Source organism: Leptodactylus fuscus, chromosome 2 (assembly GCF_031893055.1).
Source record: "Leptodactylus fuscus isolate aLepFus1 chromosome 2, aLepFus1.hap2, whole genome shotgun sequence".
Lineage (NCBI taxonomy): Eukaryota > Metazoa > Chordata > Amphibia > Anura > Leptodactylidae > Leptodactylus > Leptodactylus fuscus.
The window spans coordinates 33998360-34023013 of NC_134266.1; the positions used below are offsets into that span (position 1 = coordinate 33998360).

The window sequence follows — 24654 nt, forward strand, 5'->3', positions numbered from 1 at the left end:
ATCCATAATAGCAAAATGAAATAAACAATCTTACAGATATACAAAAGAGAAAGTTACCCCTGAGCCCTCCTTAAAGGGGTTGTCCATTTCCAGCAAATATCATTATGTGTGAAATGAAAAGATGTGTAATTTTCCAATATACTTTCTGTAACAATTTGTAACATCTCTGCCTGTTCAAGTCACTGCGCCACCCTCTGCTCCGATGCAGCAGTGCAGGAGGCGTGTGCAGTTTAGTTCCTTGCTCAGAGTTTTTGGTTGCACTGTGTGAACATGGCTCTAGTTCTGTAATTGAATTTGCACCACACCCGTCTTCTGCCCTTGTCTGCCTCTGTCCGTGAAGTAGTTAAATTTGGTCTTGCCCTGTGATTGACAGCCTGCCTTCCTGTCAGGTCCAGGGCGGGTTCATCCTCCCCTATTTAGTCTTGCCTCATATTCAAACTGGTGCCTGTTATTGCCTTGTGCTTGCTGGCTTTCTCTTGCTGTTCTGTTACTTATATTCTTTATCCTGACCTTGGCTTTTCCTATTGACTATTCTTTTGGACTTCGATTTGGCACTGTAATGCTCAACTGTTACCGGACCCTTGACTAGCTGACCTCCCTTTGTTGTTATTTGTCTTGTCTGCGTTTTGTGTGTCACATATATAGGAAGGGAACGTCTCCAAGTTGCCGCCTATTACATAGGATAGGGCCTGGCAATAGGAAGGGACAGTGGGGGGCTTCAGCTTAGGGCTCACTGTCTCTTGCGCCTCTTCCTCCAGGGTTCTCCAGCAGCAACTGGGGAATTGTTATCTAAGCAATTCCCTAACACAATTCCTTACAGTTTTATAGATCTCTGCTTGCTATCAATTATTCTTTTTGCTTACTTCTAGTGGATGAAAAGCAGAACATGGTCATGTGATATATATACAGTCCATGGTCAAGTGATATACAGTTCAGGGCCATGTGACATACAGTCCCTAGTCATGTGATATACAGTCCATGGTCATGTGATAACGAATAGGTGCACAGCTTGTTACCAGGTAGATGTCTGATTACTGTGCTGTGACTATAATGAGTTGTGCATCCCATGTAACCATCACATGACCATGGACTGTACATCACATGACCATGGACTGTGTATCACATGACCATGGACTGTGTATCCCATGACCATGGACTGTACATCACATGACCATGGACTGATTTTTATCCACTGGAAGTAAACTATGAATGACAGCAAGCCGAGATCTAGAAAACAGTGAGAAATTGATACAGAGAGTATATTGGAAAATTGCTAGCCATTGACAAAAGATGACAGCTATAACTCCCAATTTCTAGCTCAGCAAAACAGGATATGTGGACTAAACTTGGAAAGAGGAGAAAGACAACACCCCTGACAGACCCCTCTGGTGGTTACATGTATCCCCATAAACCATTGGGCATCATGAAAACCAACCATCCATCCATCTCCTGCCAAGTCGGACAGCTGTGTACCCCTTAGATGGTTGACCAATACTGCCCAGACCAGCAGGTTCAGCGGAGAGACAATCCAATATGTAATATCAACTTAAGAAACCAGCATGGCAGAGCTATAAAGCACCATAAGAGGCAGAAGATAGCCTAGATGGCTAGTGATATCTATGTACACACCTTTGCTGATATTTATGCATGCCGTTTACATCTAACGCCTGTGGGAATTATTAAAATTTTTTAGCATATTTCTTGAATACCTTCTTTTCATGTGATTCATTCTAAAACTTGCTGCTTCAGGTTCTATCATATTTTAATTATGACTATGGATGGACATAAACCTTACAGAGATCTGTCACCGCTCCTGACATGTCACTTTTATTAAAGGGGTTTTTCAGGATTTTGCCGCTGATGCCCTATCCTTAAATATGATGTATGCCATGTACGTCACTTTTCTGCCACATGTACAATTTTGAGATCACCATAGAAGTGAAATGCATGAGCGGCTACCTTTCCTCACTGGAGTCGGGGGACCCCCATTCTTGAGATAGATGTGGATCCCATCCCATTTCTGAGACTGGAATACCCCATAGCAGTGAGCAGTAGGAATGTTTCTATACTTGTGTACGGCTATACATTGCTCTATATAGGTGCAATGTAAACAAAGAGATCGCTGTATAGATAGAGACTGATATATACAGTACAAACATCATGTGAGATGAGAGTTATCGAATTTGTCACCATAGACAGCCTGGTGCCAGGACGAGACCATGTGTTACATGCTTAGAACTGTTTTCTATGGGATGTGTTGGGAAATAAAACAAGATATTGTCTCGCTATGGGCCACCAGCCAAGGATTCCCTATTCATGCAAAACGAATGAATCAGCTCTGCTATTATCCAGCATCACCAAGCTCACATCTTATCTTTCACGGTCTCACCTCTTCTTCCTCATTGCTATACTCTCTGAGCAGTGACCTGGTAATGGGAGTAATGGGCTGTCATGCAACATTTACAAAATGCGGTAACCATATAGGCCATTTGTCAAAGGTATTTCCAGCTGCCGACATTCAATACTAAAACAGCAGCTTTAGGCTTTCCTGCCATACAAGTCATATCCGCCAGTGTAGAAAGACGGGGCCACTTCCATTTTAAAGTAAAATCTGTACAATACTGTATCATTGTGTATACATTAGTATGTGCATACACTAATAGGATAAGAATGCTGATATTCTGGATTATCCGATCATCGTAGAAATTTCTATCAAACTCACACTTAATGCTAGAAATTTCATGAAGGAATAAACTAGTAACACAAAATCTGCAACTGTTTTTATTAAAGGGGTTTTCCACTTTGTGGTATTGATGGCCTCTCTATAGATCTAAGGTCATTTATTTATGCATGAGGCCCCACGTTGTAGAAACGCAACTTTTGTTGTTGCAGATTTTGCTGCTTTTTTTGAGCCAAAACCAAGAATGGCTACAAAAGGAATGGGAAATATATAGGAAGCTCTTATATTTCTCCCTTCTGCTTAATCCATTCCTAGCTTTGGCTCAAAAAAACACAAGAAAATTTGCAACAAAAAAGCTGTTTTTCCACAACGTGGGGCCTCAGGCCTAGATCTAGAAGGCAGCCTTTTTCTTATTTGTTTTTTATCTATTTTTTTTCCTGTGGATGTCAATTGTACTCGGTCTGTGGGTGCATTCACACTATGGATACGCTAACTTAATCTGAACGTTAAAACACGTTCAGAATCAGCGCGTATAAAGCAGTTCCCATTCATTTCTATGGGAGCCGGCATACGAGTGCTCCCCATTGAAATGAATGGGCTGCTATTTTCTCTACGAGCACTCCCATTGAAGTGAATGGGAAGAGCTCGCGTGTGCGGCTCGTGTATGGGCCCCTTCACACGGCGTAAGCGCTCGGCTCATTCCGAGCCGTACACGCGAGCGCTTCCCATTCACTTCAATGGGACTGCTCGTAGAGAAAAAAGCAGCCCATTCATTTCAATGGGGAGCGCTCGTATGCCGGCTCCTATAGAAATGAATGGAACTGCTTTATACGCCGCTGATTCTGAACGTGTTTTAATGTTCAGAATCAGTCAGCGTATCCGTAGTGTGAATGCACCCTATGGGTTCCACTTTTGGTTGTAATTGGTTGAGCCCAAAATAATTCTTTAATAGTGGACATTTATCTAATATGCTAGAATTCCGTTACGTCTTTGGCTTCTTCCTCTGTTTTGCAAAGCTTGAAAGCTGTAGGGGAAAGCTATAGCATACATTGATACCCTGCGGCTGCCAGTCTGCAGTGCCAGTAGGTTTGCACTGTAGTGATTTTTGATATCCAATGACTACGCTGTTACTGTCCCTAGCAGTAGGTTAGCTCCTGGCGAGTCCATGGCAGCTACTGTGCTGTATGTATGTCCCATCGGAACACAGTCTTAGGGTAGGTCAAGATGGTGGAAATACTGTGAATTTCCATACAAATTTGTGGCTGGAAAATCTGAAGTGGACTATAATAGCAAAATAAATGAGGCTTTAAAAATGACCTCATGTAGTGTCTCAAGTTGATATACCCTTAGGAGCTTTCACACGGAGTTTACGCTCCGCTTATTCAGACACGTAAACACGTGTCAAAGTGACCGCTGTAAAACACAATCCCATAGACTTCAATGTGTGCCGATTTTACGCGCACTGCACATTGAAATCAATGGGAGGCTTTTAAACCCATGTGTGAAGGCTCCATTAGTCTTCTAAGATGGCTGTGGTTGATGGTTACATGTAAGTTTACTTTGATAGTACATAAGGAATTAGTTGGACACAAATGTAGACAGATGAGTTTGTCATATTCCTCTTGTAACCATTTGTGGTTTTCCACAGGTCTTATAACTAGAATTACAATATACAGATCTTCATGAAAGCGTCCACTCTTAAGGTAGAATGAAATTGTAAAATGTGTCCAATACGCACAATGACCAATCTGCAACCCAACCAAAAACAACATGAACATCTACAAATTGCGAATGTAACAAATATTGTATATATCAAATCCCTGTAGCTAACTATTATATCTAGAAGCTTCTTCTCCAAAGCAATGTTATACACGCTGACATGCTGGAAGGCTATTTAGTAAGTAAACTTAGTAGGTTTTTTCTTATGCTTTCCCTATTTGCCCCTAAGGGTTTATGTAACAATACAGACCGGGGATCAGATTTTAAGCCAAAACTCAATATCACATGTAAATCAAAGACTTCTTAATTCTGCAAGAAAACGGAATCTGCAATTTCTCCCCTATATAATACAGTGGTCCCGCACGCTCATATCTATGCCACTGTTTGCAGAGTTGTTGTAGTGGAGACCTGGTGTAGCTGTCACTACCCTGCAGGGGAATTACTTATTTAGGAGAGACATTCCCAGTGATCACACGTTCAGACCCATTTAGTTTAGGAGGCACATGACTAAGACCTGGTAGAATGAAAGAAATTACATCCTTGTTTGATCAATGTGTCAGACGTCTTTACATATTAATCTAATGCTCAAATAACTTAATCATTAATAAATCTTTGGCTAAGGCCACACATTGCAGAAAATATGCTTTTTGTTGCAGTTTTTCTATGTTTTTTGAGCCAAACATATGATGCTGTAAAAAACATACCCTTTGTTCTTAGGGCAGAGGTGTCTGGAAATAGTTTAATTCTCTCTCCATTTAGAACATATGGCCAGGCCATTCATGCGTATGGGGCGCTAAGGACTAAAACCCATTAGCTATTGAAGTTGTATGGCCAGATTTAGACTTGAGTCTATTGGGGGATCTGTGAAAGCGGATAAAAATTGCATATGTCCTTTTTTCTACGGTGCATTAAGACAAACAAAAAAAGTGGCCATGTGAATAGACACATTGAAATCAATATGTTCTATGAACAGATATTTAGGCCGTAGTGCTTGAAAGGATTCTCCATAGTTGAAATCACTACAGTACAAAAAGTGTATTACTGGGGCATCGTGTTAGAATAATATCACCTAGATCTTGTATTATTGGGGATCCCAATTATCTGACCACCAATCTTTTGTAGGATTTATACACATACGAGCTAACACTATTGTCTCGATTCTGTACAGGTGCCATAGCCCAAAACGTTCCCTCTTAAAATTTATACCTATTAACAAGAAAGTAAATAACATTGAAATAGAAGTTCTCACATTCAGGGAGATTTGGCCACATGGGCCAACCATCACATGGGGCCAAACCTGCAGCCACTCATTGCAGTCAATGGCAGCAAATTTGCGCTGGCATTAGCCATGGTAGGAATTTAGTGGCAAAGTGTGCAGCTGTACTCTTAGTATAAGTTCACACGGCTTATATTGGTCAGGATTTTGAGGCCGTATTCGGCTCCCAGAAAAAAAGAAGCGACATGCTCATTCTTTCAGGTGGATTCACCTTGCAACATCTGAAGACACTCCCTCCCGACTAGGCCCATTCATTTGGGCCTAATCCAGAGCCAAAACCCCCGTGTGAACCCAGCCTTAGAGTCCGTAGACATTAAAGAGGAACTAGCACCAAATAAAAAGTGCTACATACCATACATCTTTTTTTTTCTTGCTGTGCCCCTGAACAATGTGGTGCAGAACCAGCTGCTGAAAACCTATATAGCCAGTGGCGTAAATTGGAATGGTGGGGCCCCGTGGCGAATTTTTGACAATGGGGCCTCCTCCCCTTCCTAACCGACACCGAAGACCTTGATCGACCCCCCCCCCCCCCATTCCTGCGCGCTCTATTATGTCCCTCAGTGGCCCCTGCACACAGTATTATACCCCATTGTGGCCCCTGCACACAGGATTATGCCCCATAATGAACACCCATGAACAATTATTATATTCTGGGGTATTTTCAGACCCCAGAGTATAATAATCGGAGACCGAGGGGAGATACAGACATAAAAAAAAAGTTACTTACCTGTCTCCGGCTCCACTGCAGTCTTTGGTTGTGTTGGCCATCTTTAATAACGCACGGATGTCACATGACACAGCAATTGCAGGCAAGTATGAATACAAACAATGTGTAGATTACTGATCCATCTACTGACACAGACCTCCCCCTCCTCCTAATACACAGATATAAGGACACAGACCTCCCCCTCCTCCTAATACACAGATATAAGGACACTGACCTCCCCCTCCTCCTAATACACAGATATAAGGACACTGACCTCCCCCTCCTCCTAATACACAGATATAAGGACAATGACCTCCCCCTCCTCCACACATACATACATACACACTCACACTCTCACACACACACATTCTCCATTCTGCATCTCACATTAATCCCTCCCCTTCATTACCTAGCAGCACATCTCTCCTTCTCTTCAGCTCTTCCAGGACTGACTGCACGAGCTATAAAGACACGCCCACCTAGTCATGTGACGGCTGACGTCACACAAGCTCCTGCAAGCTTTCCTCTCCTCTTATCGCAGCTACAACAGTTTGTCTGTGATAAGAGCGGGGGTAGCAGGGGTAGCTGTCACCGGGCCCCTAATGTGCCGGGCCCTGTGGCAGCTGCCTCTGCTGCTATGGTGGTAGTTACGCCACTGTATACAGCACTGAGAAATAGACACAGACGTTCAAAGACCTTCACCAGAGTCAGCCACGAAACCAGATAGATTTGAGATCCAAGTTATCAACGCATAAACTTAGGTAGTACCGACTGAAACCAAACCAGAACCCATGATATCTTGTACCTTCCCTTGTTCCTGATCACTTTGCCCTTTTATTTGGAAAATTAATAAAGTGAATTTAACAATAAAATCATCTTCCCCCACAAAAAATGAGCCCATACACAGCTCTGTAGATGGAAATGTGGAAAAGTCCATATGTCACAGGGTGAGCAAAGAAATGTTTTTTTTTCAAAGTTTAAAACATAACAAAAATTAAATTGGTATCGCCATGATCAAGTTTAATTTGTCCGCCAAAAATCAAGCTCTCATGTAGCTAAGTCAATGAAAAATTAAAAAAAAAAAACAACATAAGGTATTCTGAAGGCAGAATTAAAAAAAACATTAGGATGAAGACTGACTTGGTCAGCAAGGGTTAACCTCATTAAGATAAAAGTAAACTTGAGGCTGAGGCCACCATTTGTAGAAATCCTGCATTGTTTGTTGTAGAATTTGCAGCACTTTCTTTATATTTCCCATTCCTTTGGAAGCCTCCCTCAGCTGTGGCTTAAAAAAACTCAACAAAATCTATATATATAAAAAAAGCTGTTTTCCCATAAAGTTTGCCCTTAGCCTAAGGCTTAGACCCCACGTTGTGGAAATGCAGAGAATTTTGTGGCAGATTTTGTTGTGTTTTTTCAGCCAACATGTGACATCAGACACTGAGGGAGATGTCAATCATGTCCTGAAGTTGGTATTAGCAAGAGGAGATCCTGACTAGTCTGAAGCTTCTCTCCGCCCATGTGACTACTTAGGGTGATTTGCATATGATAACTTTTTATGTTTTCAAACATTTAGAACTTCACTTTGCTACAATGTAAAGATTACAAGGAGCATCCAATGAAAGCTAAGTACATGATGGGGCCATTTTATGGTTAAAACCAAAACACCTGTCAGGCTCCCTTTAAGTTGCATCCATTGAGTTCAGTCTTTCAGTCTTATCAGGACAGAGGACAGCACTTTACAGCTGAACTCATGATGACACCTCTTTTTGTACATACCAGTTTTAGATCTCGTAGTTGCACCCTGAGGCCCTATGATAAAGTCACTCAGCTATGTTTTGTTTTTTTTTCAGTCCTGAACTTGAACTTAAACTTTATTAACCATGTTAGGCGTAGATCAGATGCCCGGGGGACATGTATTCGGATTTATAAATGATTCGTACAAATTTTTAATCATTTTAATGCGTTTCAAAGCCAAAAAAAAGGTCATAAAATAAAGAGGACCCATTACCAAATACAAGATGCTATAGGACATACCCTATTTGATTACCTCAGTGCCCCTGATCAATTATTTTTTCAATTTTTTAATTTATTTATTCATTTATTTATTTTTGTGCAACCATTCAAAAGACATGGTCTCTGGAAAGTCATACGTGAATTATCTTTTATTCACAGAGTAGGCAGTTACTATGCATTTGGAGAATAAAAGTTAAAGGGGTTCTCTAGGCAAAAAATGTTTTTGAAAAAATGTCTGTTAGTGCTATTAATGGGTTAATAAATGCACCCATATACCTTTAGCTGTGTTTTGAGTGATGTCTGGCGTCTCTGGGAGGTCCTGGTATCTCCTGCATTTGTTTACTGGGTTCAGCTTCCTTTATGTATAACCTTGCAGGGGCCATATCTTTTGAATGGGCGGATGGATTTTAAAACTAAAGGCACCATATTGATCAGGAGCACAGACCGCATTAAATGCTGTACGATATTTAGTATTTTGTACTTGGTGACGGATCCTCTTTAAGCTAATTGAATATTAACTCTTAGTTATGCAGCAAAGGATGTATTGGTGTAAATTAGGAAGATCTTATGACATCTCATATGTTATTGGCATTATACTGTCAGGATAGTTAATAGGTATTAATGATATATTACTTTGTATTTAACCTCTTGTTCTCTTTGCAGGTTTTATATCCAATCAGAATTTAATCATGCAAGATCAGCCAAGTATGACTTTTACATCTGGATCTCTAGATGGTGAATGTTCTCCCATAAACCAAACTGATGAGGTCATTCAGGATCAAGCAGGTTCAATGACATCTTGTTTGCCCTTGGTAAGTAGAAACGAAATCAGGAGTGTGGCTCTTTACTTAATAAATTTACTTAGTAAAAATTGTTATTTGGTAACCCCTAGATAGGTAACTCTGTCTTAGCTGCATTGGATATCTCATGTAGTTCCTTAGATGCATGAAAATCTGCCTCTTATCCCAAAACAAACACAGGTTGTGGCTTCCATGCTTTACAAAGCAGCTCTTAAAGGGGTTACCCAGGATAATGGATACTGATAACCTATCCACAAAATAGGTCATCAGTATCAGATCGGTTAGAGTCCGACACCAGGACCCTGTGTCGATCAGCTAATGTGACCGTCAGAAGCCGTATATGGTCTGGGTTTTCTGTATATAACTCTGCAAGGACATATATATATATATCCCTCAATAAGCACTATCATGTATACAGCATTGGTAGCCACCATGTCTTCTCTCCAGCCCAATAGTCACATAATCTACCAGGTGCTGCTGGGTCCTAGAGTACCCACATCAGTTCTGTAGCGCATTTTAGTATGCTGCAGTCCTCCTGTAAAAGGGGCTGATGTATCAGCTCCAGTTACATGGAAAATCCACTGCCGCATAGAAAGTTATGTAAAATGTCCCCCTGAGGTCTATGGCCCAGTTACCATTAGTTAATGGTTGTTGTTGTGTACTGTGATAAGATATTACACTACAGCGAGTTATCAGACTCAGTTGGTAAATATGAGGCAACCAGTTTAGGAAGATTATTTGGAAAGCACCAGTCTTTACATAGAATCGGAATTGGATTTAGTCACAGTTACTACTGGCTGATGATGTTTTGCCTTTAGGGGAATCCCAAAAGTATCAATAGAGAATCTATAGGAGCAAGTAGAAAATGTACAGACATAAATATTTGTAGTCCTATAGAAAGCATAGGTGACGCTATGCCATCCTGGGTTCATATTGCCAATGGTAATCCTATATATAGTACTGTGGTAGATCTATACCGGATCATTGATATAAATGCATGATAATAAAAGTTCCAAGCCCTCACCTTCGCTTCTTATTCTAGATATAGGCGGTCTTCAGAGGGGCGTTACCTAAATAACATTAGATATAAGTATTCAAACATGACGATACATTTCTATTGTTATCATATAGTTTAAGCAAAGTGTAATTTATTATATATTACAGAAATGATGTAAAGATAATATCCATATTAAAGGGGCTCTATCAGCAAAATTATGCTAATAGAGCCCCACATATGCCTGAATAGCCTTTAAAAAGGCTATTCAGGCACTGTAAATGTTATATTAAAACCGGTCCCGTTCTTAAATAAATGCATAAAAACATATATGCAAATCTTACTGAACGTGCACCATGGGCAGGGATGTATGATGCTATGTCATCCTCGGGCACGCCTACCTCTTCTTTCTTCTTGGAGCGACACCCTCTGGTCCCGTCTCTTCTGCCGGCTTCCTATTGGTCTTCAAATCCCGCGCCAGTGTAGTAGCGCTTCCCTCCGGAAGCACACATAGGAATAGGCTATTCTTCTCCTACCTTTAGAAGACTTCTCCGCGTCACCATTCGGTAGATATTCCGCTTTTACATTGGTATGCAAATGAGTTTCCTTGCAGCACTGGGGGCAGTCCCCAGCGCGAGAGAAAACTCTCCAGCGACGACCTCTTCTTCCTCTGGAACACCCTCTCCACGACGTGTTCTTCGGATGGCTTCTTCTGGCTTTAAATAGGACGCATGCCTGCACCCATTTTCTTGTGGCCGCTTACACGAGCCACAGGCATGACAGAGTCTACTGCGCATGCATCCCATTTAAAGCCAGAGGAAGCCATCTGAAGAACACGTAACGGATAGGGCGTACCAGATGAAGAAGAGGCCGTTGAAGGAGATTTCTCATGCAGCATTGGGGACGCCCCCAGTGCTGTTTGAGCACTGAGGACCGCCCCCAGTGCTGCAAGAGAACTAATTTGCATACCGATGAAAACTGGGATATCTACGGAACGGTGCTGCGGAGAAGACATCTAAAGGTAGGAGAAGAATAGCCCCTTTTAAGGCAATTCCTACGTGTTAGGGAGAAAAAATGCAGTTTTAATGATAATATCCCTATAAGCTTTGAATTGTAGCATGGCCAAGTGATTTGGCTTCCATAGTTGACATGTACAGTCTACATGATAATAATAATCTATATTTCTTCCACTCACACAAAGGAACAAAAGAATGGATGAAATAACGCAAGTGTTATCCAGTGAGCAGTATATACACAGTTCTAAGACACATCTGCCACAGGCACACCACTAGCAGAGGCTAAATACCTAAATTAGGCAGGGTATATTAAATATAGAACTGTCTATATAAAATGGAATGCATATTTTAGGTGATTTCAAGGTTACAGTACATACACTGCCTTAGGCACCTGTTGGCTGAAAGGTGACCCACACATCTAGGAATAGTTTTTTGGTTTCTTGGTAGGATCAATCGGCTATATATTTCCAGTGTGATCTTATAATGACCCCAGAGATATAATAACATAACTGTCATTTAATATCTTGATCTTGATAAAAGATAAGACAACTCAGATTACAATTTAAGGAATGTAGCAGCAGCGCTCTGGGGTATAAACCAAAAGCACTTATATAGCAATTTATAAATAAAATTGCATTGAGTTCAAACACAGTTATATACAATGTATCAAGTATTAATGACTGGGAGGAAACTTAATAGCAAGTGTCAACCAGTCAGTAGTTGCTTGAATAATGTAAGCAGATCAGTTATAGATCATCTACTACGGACTGGAGCCAATGTATAGCAAATTAGTGTACTTGGCCGTATCTCATACATTAGACATTCTCCATGTTCGGCTGCTTGTATACATTCTTACGGATGTTTACATAGCATTGTTGTGAAATTAGATATCTGGCAGGTAAACTATGAGGCTTACATGACAGCTAAGGGCTATGTACACAGGTATTGATCTGAAGAATTTATTGTTCTCCTGCATGTGATTGTGTTATACCAGAATTCCCCTTACAGGCAACACATTTTCCAATCTAAAACCTACAAAACAATTATTGGTTGGGTTTGTTTTATATTTTATATTTATTTATTTTTATAAATTTTTTTATTTCTATTTTTTTTTACTTTTTTCATTTTCCTATGTGTATTTTTTTTATTTCAAAGGGGTTGTCCAACCCCATAAAATTTTGGAAAAGCTTTAAGGGCACTCAAAAATTCCCCTGTGTTTTTGGTGCTGACACTCCTCTGGTCCCCTGTAGTCTCCTGCTCCAATGATTGGCTGCATTGATTTGCAGTCATGTTGATTCCTCATCCATGGAGCAGAACGGGAAAAGATCAGCAGGGGGCCATGGAAGTATCAGAATGAGAGTGGTAGGGGATTGGTAAGGTATTACCCCCCTTTGTTAGTTTGTACCACTGTAACCTATTCTTCATTCAAGGGGTCAGACAACCCCTTTAATAATCATAGTATTATTTCTAAATTGAATATTTTGCAGTCAGTCTCCTAATATGTGAAATTAGTAATCTTTATACAATGTAAAATCTCATCCTCATAAACTCTCAACTCTGTTTTTTGGGTTTTTTAGGACAATTATGGTGGAAACACACTCGATTCTGACAGCCAGACTGAAAGAAAAAGTTCAGATTCATCCATGAGTCCTGCTCTTTCCTTGTCACCCCAAGACCACATTTCCGTCAGATTTTCAGGAAAAGCATCTCCAGAACAATACAGAAGATACAGCTGCGATGACCCCACAGAAAGTAGTTTTGGTAAATTCATCAAAGAGAAAAACCAGTTCCATCCTTACAAGAGGCAGTTCAGTGATGTCTTCCCAGATACTCTCCATTCTTTGTCTCTTGGGGAGAAACCTTTCAAAAGCATGGATGGAATAGACAACTTTGAAAGTGTCTGTGGCCCCACATGTCCTGACGATAATGACTCATTTGCCACACACATTCCCAATATAGCCACGGAAACGGCCTGGTGCAATTCTATACAGTACAGCACCAGTCATGACGAAGGCTCACAGATTATGGTAAGATGATGTTATAAAGATGTCTTACATTTCCCTTTCTTCAGACCTTCCACTCATGTAGGCACAATAGACAGTCCATTGTGTTTTGCAATTCACTTTCGAGCTTCGCTGTATAAACTAGGACAGGATGAGCAGAGTCATTTCATTATAATTAGAGGACAGGGAATTTAATAACCAGTTTATTGCATTGCTGGAATCCTAGATGAGGAAAGATAGCAAGGGCACCTAAAACACACCATTCGACTGATAGCTTTTATATGACACTACCATATAAACCGATATTAGTTTGCTTTAGGGGTTATTTCACCAGAGCTTGGTGATTTTCTATACCTGTCTTTTCTTCCGCTGTCACCTAATATTACATCTCATCTCTACGTCTTTACTATTTTTCAAGGTGGTTCTCACTAAATATGGCTTCAAATAAACTATGTAATGTCTTGTAACCACTGGCTTGGGACTCTGCTGGTAGAAAGACTATGATTCTGGTCATTGTCTGGCCATTCTCTGGGGCAAGTATGAAGGGCTTCTACACGGCTGGGAATTGCATCGTCCCACTTTCTGGCATGTTCTTTTCCCATTCCAAATACCTATCCTGTTCGTATTTTCTTACAATTGTCAAACGTTGCATGTGCCATTGGTCTGCATGTTCTCTGTGTTTTTCACTTACACATACAAAGAAATGTCCTAGTATTTTCTACAGCATTAAAATAAGCCACATACAGCTTACCATAGGGAAATATACAAAATAAGAAGATTTAGTGATGAACTTGTCTGCATGCTAGATCAATCTATGGCACATCCCATTGGAAACCACTGGGCCATACGGCCTGTAAGTGCAAAGAGCAGAATTATAATGTATTTTGGATCAGCAACTGGAATACCTTGAAAAATAATAGTAGTGATTTGTTCGATGTTACAGATGCGTCCAACCTTATTTTAGCTCAAATTTTGTTAAGGATGCCGATTTTTCATTAAACCAATTTTATAATATACCCAAACTTTTCCCAGGTTGTAATTCCCAAAACTACCCCTAGGTGTCCACACACAGACACATAAAGGATAGAAATCTCATGAGAGAATATTGCCAAATCATGTTATTTTAAAAACACTAGTCATCTTATGAAATGTCCAGCCAAGAAGAAAGAAGAAATGAAGGACACATCTGTACATCCAGATGGTTCATTTTCTACAGATTTTTTTTTTCTCTGTACGTGTCAGGTAAATACAACAGGTCACAATTCTAAATGATTGTTTAAAAGGATTGTCCTGTTTCAGCAAATATATACTATTGTTTGTAAAATGAAATGTTGTACAATCTTCCAATATACTTTCTGTATCAATTCATCACAGTTTCCTAGATCTCTGCGTGCAGCCATTCATTGCTTATTTTCATTGAGTAAAAATCAGTCCATGGTCATGTGATATACAGTCCATGGTCATGTGATGTACAATCCATGGTTATGTGATATACAGTCCATGGTCATGGGATATACAGTCTATGGTCATGTGATATACAGTCCATGGTCATGTGATATACAGTCCATGGTCATGTGATGTACAATCCATGGTTATGTGATATACAGTCCATGGACATGTGATATACAGTCCATGGTCATGTGATATACAGTTCATGGTCATGTGATGTACAGTCCTTGGTCATGTGATATACAGTCCTTGGTCATGTCATATACAGTCCTTGGTCATGTCATATACAGTCCATGGTCATATGATATACAGTCCTTGGTCATGTGATATACAGTCCATGGTCATGTGATATACAGTTCATTGTCATGTGATATACAGTCCATGGTCATGTGATATACAGTCCTTGGTCATGGGATATACAGTCCTTGGTCATGGGATATACAGTCCATGGTCATATGATATACAGTCCATGGTTGTGACACACAGGTGCATGGCTTGTTCAGTTGTGTGTCCATAATATAATTGTGGACTGTCAATTACATGACTATGGACCGATTTTTATCTACTGGAAGTTACAGAAAGCAGAGATCTAGAAAACTGTGATGAACTGATATAGAAAGTATACTGGAAAATTGTGTAACATTTCACAATACAAACAATAACATTTATTAGCTACAACCAGACAAATCCTTGAAGGATCAATAAGCCCCAACATTCATATGAAGTTGTACAAGATTAGACAATATGGCTGCTTCTACAAAAAACAGACCAAAACTGTGGATTTTCTCCGATATTGCAGTTCAGCTGCTTTGACATTAAGGCCAGTGCCAAAAATTGTGAACACACAGCGTCTTTTGCATTTCTTACAAAGTGGATGAGATTCTGGTTAATTCCATCCACACATTGCAGAAATCTTACCTGGGTTAGAAAAACATGGCTGATATCTTACAAAAACAATGCCACAGCTGTCCATGTGTGTCTGGTATCACAGTTCAGTTCTTCTGAAGCGAATGGAGCTGAGATGTAATACCACATGCTACCACTGTTTTTGGAAGAAAGACCCATATTTTTCTAATCCTAGACTGTCCCTTTAAGGACCCTATATTGCAGATCAATATGCAACTGATAGACTAATCTGGTGCTGGTTTTGACAGATATCCGTCATGTGTTTTTTCGATTCCTGGACAATCCTTATAGGTCTCATACGCCCAGCCCTATTACAGATCCATATGGTGGAGATTGGTAATACAATTGTGCCATGGTCCATTGTATTCTATATAACCGAGGTATACTACCCTCGACTGCCTCTATTTGCTCATTGGTCCTTAAAGGGACGAGTATGGCATGGTCATTGTCCTTTTTTTTGGAATGTTCTTGCATGTGCTGTCTGCATTGTGTACTGTACATAGCATGCTCATATTATAATTATACAGGAGTCCAGGGTTAAAGAACCGGTAAAACACGCACAACTGTACATGCTGCCTTATTGTTGATGCAGCCATTAATATTGCTGTCTTTGCAGTTGTTGCATAAAAATAGACTGTGGAGACATAAACAATCTATACATAAGCTTACAATAATACATGTGCCATTCTCTTTGTAGCTGGGATCAGAAGTGAAGCTGAAACCACCATCTTTACTTATAAGACAGCAAGAAAAGGAGCAGCGGATGTACTGGTCCCAATCCCAAACCCAGCAGATCTACTGCGCCCCACAGACATTTCCGCAGGTAAATCCCACATGTAAACCCACTTGATTTTTCAAGTAAAATAAAAACTAGTAGAGTTGGTATAATGTAGTATTATATGGTAGTGTTATATTTCTCCTGACCACTGTTAGTGTCAATTCTTTATGGGGGGGACTCAAGAACATTATACTGTGTGCGGTTCAGTAATGCAAAAATATACAGTGTGTGGGGAGGGTACTAAGGAGCATTATACTGTGTGTATGAATTCACATCGCCATCCAATTAGAGAACAAAGAATGGACCTTCCCGTGTCAAAACATTTCTGCAATGAGGATCATAATATCACTGATCACATGAAAATTTTGGTTTTAAGAGGGAATTCTAAATCAAGGAAAGAGCGATGGATTTATGAGTATACACTTATGACCCTGCTTCAAACACTGGAGAAGGGGTTAAATCTGTCACATGGGTTTCCCTGTCGTCCCTACCAGCGGCACAATGTGGGTATTTCGTGCCCCTGTGTGCTGGTAGGACAGGCGGAATTTTAATTAGCCATGTATTAATTTCACATGGCTTGTTCCCTTTAAGAGGGCACAGATACCTCCCCCCTGTGCGTTTTTTTCTGTCCTGTGTAAAGGATCGGACAGGTGGGGAGGACTCTGTGTCCTCCTAAAGAGAAAGAGTAAGAAGAAGTTTCAGGTACTTACCTGCTCAGACCTGTTCAGGTGTCTTCAATGATGCACTCTGCCCCTTTGGACTTCTGTCGGTCCTGCAAAGAGAATAGGTAAGATTAAAGTTACCTATTTTGCCCACCTCCCTCACGCAATCCTACCTCCTGTTCCCCGGCATCCAGTCCTGCTGGGCTTCGGAGCCGCGCGCAGCCAGCCGGCGTGTTCGCGCGGCTCCATGAGGGGAACTTCCGGTTTTCGCGGAACCTTTCCTCTGCGTAGGAGGGTTCCGGCCGGTCGTTTAGAAGTGTAACACCGGCAACTTCCGGTTTTTCGGCATTCGCCGCTCCGGGACCACGCGAACAACAGCGTTGGACACTGGAGGTCCTCAGGAGATTAAGGTACGTGCCAATGTAGTTTGCTCAAGGGGGGAGCGTGACTTGAAGGGCTAGGAGTGTTATGAAGGGCAAAGGAACGGAGCTTTTGACTAAGGCCACGCCCCTTCCGGATATGGGGCTGTAAAAAGGGGGCAGGTTGCATCCCTCATTGCCTGCTAGTCTAATCCCTAGCTGGTTTCTGCGCTGTGGCTTGTGGTTACCGCTTCAAACTGCATTTATTCTACTGCAAACTCTGCTGAAGGTTGGTAAGTGGTCTGCAGAAGCTGGGTGAGTCTCCTCATATGGTTCCTTGAATGTACTCCTCTGATGTTTCATATTCCATGCTTAGGTATCGCTGAAAGCTAGCTTCTATTTGTCATGTCTTCCTCTTCTACCCCTCCCGGGGATCAAGTAAGACGGAAGAAGTCTTCTAAAAGGAGACACCTGGCTTGCATTGATTGTGACGTTCCACTACCTGATGGTAGGTGCGGTTTTTTCGTCTGCTAATTCTCCCAATGGTGGGAGTATCCTGAATGTCATTGTTTTGCCTTTAGGCTATGACTGGTCACGCTGCCAGCAATGCAGGGGACCTCTGCGGGAGGAACCCGTTACCAGTGATATGGTAGCATGGGTCAAGGAGTACATGGTGAGTACGGTTGCCGCAAAGAGGGGAAGGGTCCCCTCCGGCTTCTAAGTATCCTTGTGTTTTTTGCAGGATGATTCTTTAAAGGATATCCGTACTTCACTGGCTCAGCTCACCAAGAAGCAGCGCGTGGAAAGGCGTTCTGCTTCACTGCCCTCCCTGGAGCGCCTCCAGGTGGAGGAGGTGTCCATATCATCGAACGATCAGTCCTCCTGTACCAGCAGACCAATTTTCCATCGGGAAAAGACTAATAAACTGCTGAAGGCCATCCGGTCGTGGGACCAGGTTGGCGAGGGGGAAGCCTCTGCGTCCACCTCTGGGAAGCGGAGGGTTTTCCAAGTGGACGCCTCCATGGCCAGCCTAATGGAACAAGAATGGAAGCAGCCGGAGAAGGCTTACGTCACCACCAGAGCTTTCAAAGCAGTGTATCCGATTGATCCCTCCCAGCTGGATCGCTGGGGTCCACCACCCAAGGTGGATTTAGCCATCTCTAAGCTTTCCCGTCGCACTGTCGTGCCCATCGATGACGGGTCAAATCTTCAGGATTTGCTTGATAGAAGAGTGGATTCAACGCTCAAGAAGGCGTATTCGTCTGCTTCAGCCCAGGTGACGGTGGGCATCGCCTCAACGGAAGTAGCTGATAAGCTTCAAGCCCGGCTGGACCGCCTGGAACGGGATATCGACTCCGGGGTTAACAGGGACGACATCCTGGCATCCATGGGGGAGATCCGTCTCGCTACGGATTTCCTGAGAGAATCGGCAAGACAGCAGGTGAAGCTGGCTTCCAAGGCCATGGCCCTCAATACCGCCGCCAGGAGGCCCTTGTGGCTCAAACCTTGGCGGGCTGATGTCGCCTCCAAGTTTTCTTTGTGTTCCCTCCCCTTTCAACCTGGGAAGGTTTTCGGCCAAGGGCTGGACGATCTGATGGAGGGATTGGCTGATGGTAGAGGGAGATCACTACCACAAGCAACCAGAGGAGGAAGGCCTCCCCCTTCTAGGGGTCGAGGCTCCACGTCTCAATACAGGCCTCAACAAGGAAGCCAGAGACGCCCCAGATACCGTCCGAAAGGGGCGGGTCGCGGGATCCCCAAGGAGGACCCTAAGAAGAAGGGGTTTTGAGGAGACGCCGCTCTCTGTGACCAGCTCTCCCGTAGGAGGGCGCCTTTCGAATTTCCTTGTGGCATGGCATCTTCGCATTCTGGACCCATGGGTCTTTCAAGTTGTTCAGCGAGGATACGCAATAGAGTTCTCCCATCCTCCGGTGGATCGTTTCATCACTACGCGGGTCTTACCAGCCCTACAACAAGACTGCCTGGAGGCTTCCGTCGCAGAATATCTCTTAAAGGGGGCCCTGGAAAGGGTCCCTCCTCCCGAAGTGGGTCAAGGAGTTTATTCACCCGTGTTCTTGGTTCCAAAGTCCACAGGAGGGTGGCGGATGATTATAGATCTTCGGTTCCTCAACCTCTTCATAAAGATAAAACCTTTCAGGATGGAGTCCATAGACTCAGTAACCAGTTTCCTATTGCGCAACGAGGTCATGGTCACCCTGGACCTGAAGGATGCCTACTTACATATCCCCATCTTCCCGCCACACAGGAAATATCTATGTATAGCCGTTCTTATGGCTGGTCACAGAGAGCACCTACAGTTCACTGCTCTGCCATTCGGCATATCGTCAGCTCCGTATGTATTCACCAAGATGGTCGCACCAATTGCCGCCGGTCTCAGACTTCAAGGCCTCTTCGTGGTTCCCTACCTCGACGACTGGCTTATAAAAGCTCAGTCTACTTCAATTCTCCATCACCACCTCCAGATAGCCATCGCCTTCCTCCAGGAGTTAGGTTGGCTGATCAATTGGGAGAAGTCAGAAATAGTGCCATCCACCCGGAAGGAATTCTTAGGGTTTGTTCTGGATTCCCAGAGCATGCAGATTTTCCTATCTCGTCCAAGGCGAGCAAAAATAGAAGCTTCGGTTCGGGGCCTCCTCAGGTCCCGATGGATCACCATTCGCACCGCCATGCGGGTCCTAGGCCTGATGTCTTCTTCAGCCAAGGCGGTCCCTTGGGCTTTATGGCACTTGCGTCCCCTTCAGATGGAAGTGTTGAGAGCCTGGAACGGATCTCCACGGGGACTGCTCAGGAAGATCTGCCTTTCTCCCGGTACCCGTCTTTCCCTCAGATGGTGGAGACACCTGAAAGACGGAAGGTCCTCGGTTCAACCTCGTTGGACCCTGTTGACAACAGATGCGTCCCATTCGGGATGGGGAGCCCACCTGGACGGCAGGACTGTCCAGGGTCTGTGGAGGAATCCAGAGGTAGGAACCTCCAACCTGAAGGAGCTAAAAGCAGTGTATCTGGCGCTGAAGTACTTCGCCCCCTTTCTCGAAGGGAAGGCAGTCAAGGTCCGGTCAGACAATATGACGACGGTAATATACTTGAACAAACAGGGCGGCACCAGGGTTCCAGCCCTACTGAGAGAGGCGAACTTGATCTTCACGTGGGCAGAGAAGAATCTGACCCACCTATCCGCTGTTCACATCAAGGGCTCCCTGAACATAGTAGCGGATCAGTTGAGTCGGGGTATCCCTGTATCAGGAGAATGGTCTCTCAATCAAGACATATTCCATCAGATTGTCCAAACATGGGGCCTTCCGGATGTCGACCTCATGGCAACCCGACTCAACGCCAAGGTGGAAACCTTCTGCTCTCTGTACCAGGAGGACAATGCCTTGGCAGTGGATGCCCTGTCCATCCCATGGAGGTTCAGGCTGATATACATTTTCCCTCCAGTTTCCATCATACCCAAGGTATTGATGAAAATCAGACAGGACCAAGTCTCGGGAATTGCCATAATCCCGTTCTGGCCGAAAAGGACTTGGTTTGCCCAGCTCATGTGGATGAGTCAAGGCAGGTATTGGAGGCTTCCCCCCCTCCCAGATCTGGTGACACAAGGAGAGCTGAGACACCACGATCTGAGGAGATTCAATCTGACAGCCTGGAGGTTGACCAGTCCCTATTAAGGAATAGAGGACTGTCTCAAGGCGTCCTAAGGACTTTAGCCAGCGCCAGAGCCACCTCGACCAATAAGAATTACCGTAGGATCGGTAATATTTTCCAGGCCTGGTGCACGGAACACGAAGTGGACTCCTCCGATCCCCCTGTGAGGGCGATCCTGGATTTCCTTCAGGACGGCCTAGACAGAGGGCTTGCAGCTTCTACCCTGAAGGTACATGTAGCCGCTTTGTCCGCCTATCTGGGGAGGCGGTTGTCTCAGGATCCTTTAGTGAGCACCTTTATCAAAGGGGCAACTAGGCTGAGACCAGCAGTTTCTGCTCCTGTCCACCAATGGGACCTCAGCAAGGTCCTAACGGCACTTTGTGTTGCTCCATTCGAACCTCTGGAGGAGGTGGATCTAAAGTGGCTGACCTATAAGGTATCTTTTCTCCTCGCTATCACCTCGGCAAAAAGAGTAGGGGAGCTTCAAGCACTCTCATCGGAAGCTCCTTACATTGCCTTCTTTGAAGACCGTGTTCAGTTGAGATTTCTGCCAGGATTCAGGCCGAAAGTTTCTTCTAGGGCGAATGTGAGTCAGCTCATTTGCTTGCCAACCTTTTTTCCCGTGCCCACTTCCCCTGAGGAGGAGAAGTGGCATACCCTAGATTTAGTCCGGAACCTGCAGATTTACCTTCAGCGCACACGCGCTTTCAGTAGATCTGAGAACTTGTTAATAAATTATGTAGGGGGCCATAAAGGCCGCAAGGCTTCTAAGGCCACCATCTCTCGCTGGGTGAAGGAAGCAATCAAGTTGGCGTTTGTGAGTCAGAACTTACCTCCGCCGACCGTCCTAAGGGCCCATTCGACGCGGGCAGTATCGACCTCTTGGGCAGAGGTCAAGGCTCTCACCTTGGACCAGATTTGTGCAGCAGCATCCTGGTCTTCAGAATTGACCTTTGTGAAGCACTACCGACTTGATCGGTATGGCTCAGAAGCTACTGCCTTCGGGCGTACTGTATTACATTCTGCTTGTGTTTAATCTCCCACCCTTATGGGGATTACTTGCTATTTCCCCACATTGTGCCGCTGGTAGGGACGACAGGGAACAAAGGATTATGTAGATAATCTTGTTTCCCTTAGTCCTAACAGCGGCACAAGGATTCCCCCCCTATTGTTGTTTATTTTGGAATGTATGTATTATTACTTGTTATTTACGCACAGGGGGGAGGTATCTGTGCCCTCTTAAAGGGAACAAGCCATGTGAAATTAATACATGGCTAATTAAAATTCCGCCTGTCCTACCAGCACACAGGGGCACGAAATACCCACATTGTGCCGCTGTTAGGACTAAGGGAAACAAGATTATCTACATAATCCTTTGTTATGGCATCTTACAGAAATCACTGACCTGAGAACTGATAAGAACCTGGAATTGTTTACATTGTTTCTACCAATAACTTATAACCCTCTACCCCCCCCCCTTCCTCCTGGAATTTTATCCCTATGTGTCCTTTTGTACATAAATATGCCTCCTTCAGAAATGGTTTTTAAATTTACTCAAGAAAGGAGCCGAGAGTTCCGAAACGTTGTAATCTGTCATCATTATTAGAGATGACCGAACACTAAAATGTCCGAGGTTCGAAATCCGATTCGAACAACCACACACTGTTCGACTGTTCGAACAGATTTCGAACCCCATTATAGTCTATGGGGGGAAATGCTCGTTTCAGGGGTACGCAAAATTCGATAAAATTATACTTACCAAGTCCACGAGTGACGGTCGGGCTGGATTCTCCTTGAAGTCTTCTCCCGGTGCAGCGTCCCCACGTCTTCTTCCGGCTGGAATTCACTCTGCCAGACATCGGAGCCTATGCAGAGCCGACTGCGCATGTGCGGTCATGCGCGGACATGCGCAGTCGGCTCTGCCCGGCCCGACGCCTGAACAGAGCCGACTGCGCATGCGAGGGCATGCCCGCGCATGCGCAGTCGGCTCTGCCTAGGCCAGATGCCTAGGCAGAGTGAATTCCAGCCGGAAGACGCCGCAGGGACGCTGCACGGAGAAGACTTCTAAAGGTAAGAGAAGAACCAGCGTTGATTGGCAGAATGTATAGCATTCTGCCAATCAACGCTGGTTCTGCATCGAACCTTAAACTTCGAACAGCTAGCAGTGTTCGATCGAGTACGAGTATTTCGAATACTGTAATATTCGATCGAACACCTACTCGATCGAACACTACTCGCTCATCTCTAATCATTATTAGTTAGCCATTAAAAAAGTATCAACTACTAAAAGCTATCAAGTTTGTTTTTTTTTTTGTTTTTTTTTTTTTTATATTTCCTACCCACTGGCTAACACGGTACGAGAACAAACATTTTCCTTGGGCACCAATAATTAATTAATATATGGAGGAAACTAGGGAGCATTATACTGTGATGTGGCACCAATATATAGAGATATTAACTGAGTAAGGGCACTAATGTCCCCAACAAGATAACATACTGCGTTACTTTGTTCATGATTTCATCATAGAATCTGCAACGCAATCTCCTAAGGAACCTTCATCACACGTGTGAACATAGCTCAAGTGTTCTGTTTACTCTCTGAGTAGTTGGTACAATGTATTCCCTGCAGTATTTCTAAGTGCCAGGACATCCTTGTAGGGTGAGGCTTCATTATAATGTATTCTTCTCTTCTTGGGTACATTCTAATAGCTGCCTCTTTATATGAGTTCTCTCCCGCTCTGCCGGCTGTCATCTTGTTCCAGCTACCATGTTCAGCAGTGTAGGTGTCCTGAAGTCAATATTGCTAAAATCATATTTCAAAATTGTGGAAAAGAAAAGCCTCCTCCCTTGCTACAGTCAGGTGCCAGGTTTACTACAAGATGTTGGCATACCTCCTTGTAGAAACTGTAGCAAACAAGAAAGTGCCTTAGGCTGGAGCACATAGTAGGATAAGCCACAACTTGCTCATCTCTTATATTACCAGTATCAATCCACCTGTAGACTGGCAGCCTGACAAGCTGTCACTCGTGCATCCCCTAGTCTTCTAACCCTAGGGGACATTTCTCAAATGTTGTGCTAGGTTACCACGTTGCAAGGTGTATATTCTGCATGCAAACTGTCTGCTGTGAACAAGGATATTTAAGAATAAAGCAAAAAGTGTGCAAAATTAGATTTTTTTTCATGGAAATATTTTTTAGCATTAAGGCTGAATTCACATCTACATTAGAGGCTGCGTGCATGCAGCACTACTTCTTCACTAGATACCTTGGCAGAACATGCTGCGTTTCCGCAACGCCTAAGGCTGAGGCTACACTTTGTAGGAAGAGAATTTTTGGTGGTTGTCAAATGTCACAGAAAAAAAGTGAAAAACTCATGCCTTCTTGTTGTTTCTGCTGTGTTTTTTTTCTACAGCATTTTTTAGCTGCAATTCACTAGTCACTTATTAAAATAACCTAGAATCAGAAATGCCACATAGTAGCTGGGAAAGAAATCTTGCTACAGGTTTTGCATTGGAGTACATGAATTTCAAGATAACCTGGTTGGACTGTCAGTGAACAAACATTAAAGACCCAATCTGAGAATAGGAGAATGTTATAATTCCAAGGAAAACCATTTAAGGCAAAC

General features: G+C 43.2%; 1 protein-coding gene across 1 annotated transcript in view; it reads left to right on the forward strand.

The window, feature by feature from the left end:
- The window catches only part of FOXN1 (forkhead box N1), a 58673-nt gene that overhangs the window by 19348 nt on the left and 14671 nt on the right, over positions 1-24654 (forward strand). Inside the window, exons 3-5 of the mRNA XM_075263576.1 lie at positions 9061-9209; positions 12785-13234; positions 16263-16388. Of these exons, the coding sequence (XP_075119677.1) occupies positions 9061-9209; positions 12785-13234; positions 16263-16388 (725 nt within the window). The remainder of the gene's footprint in view (positions 1-9060; positions 9210-12784; positions 13235-16262; positions 16389-24654) is intronic.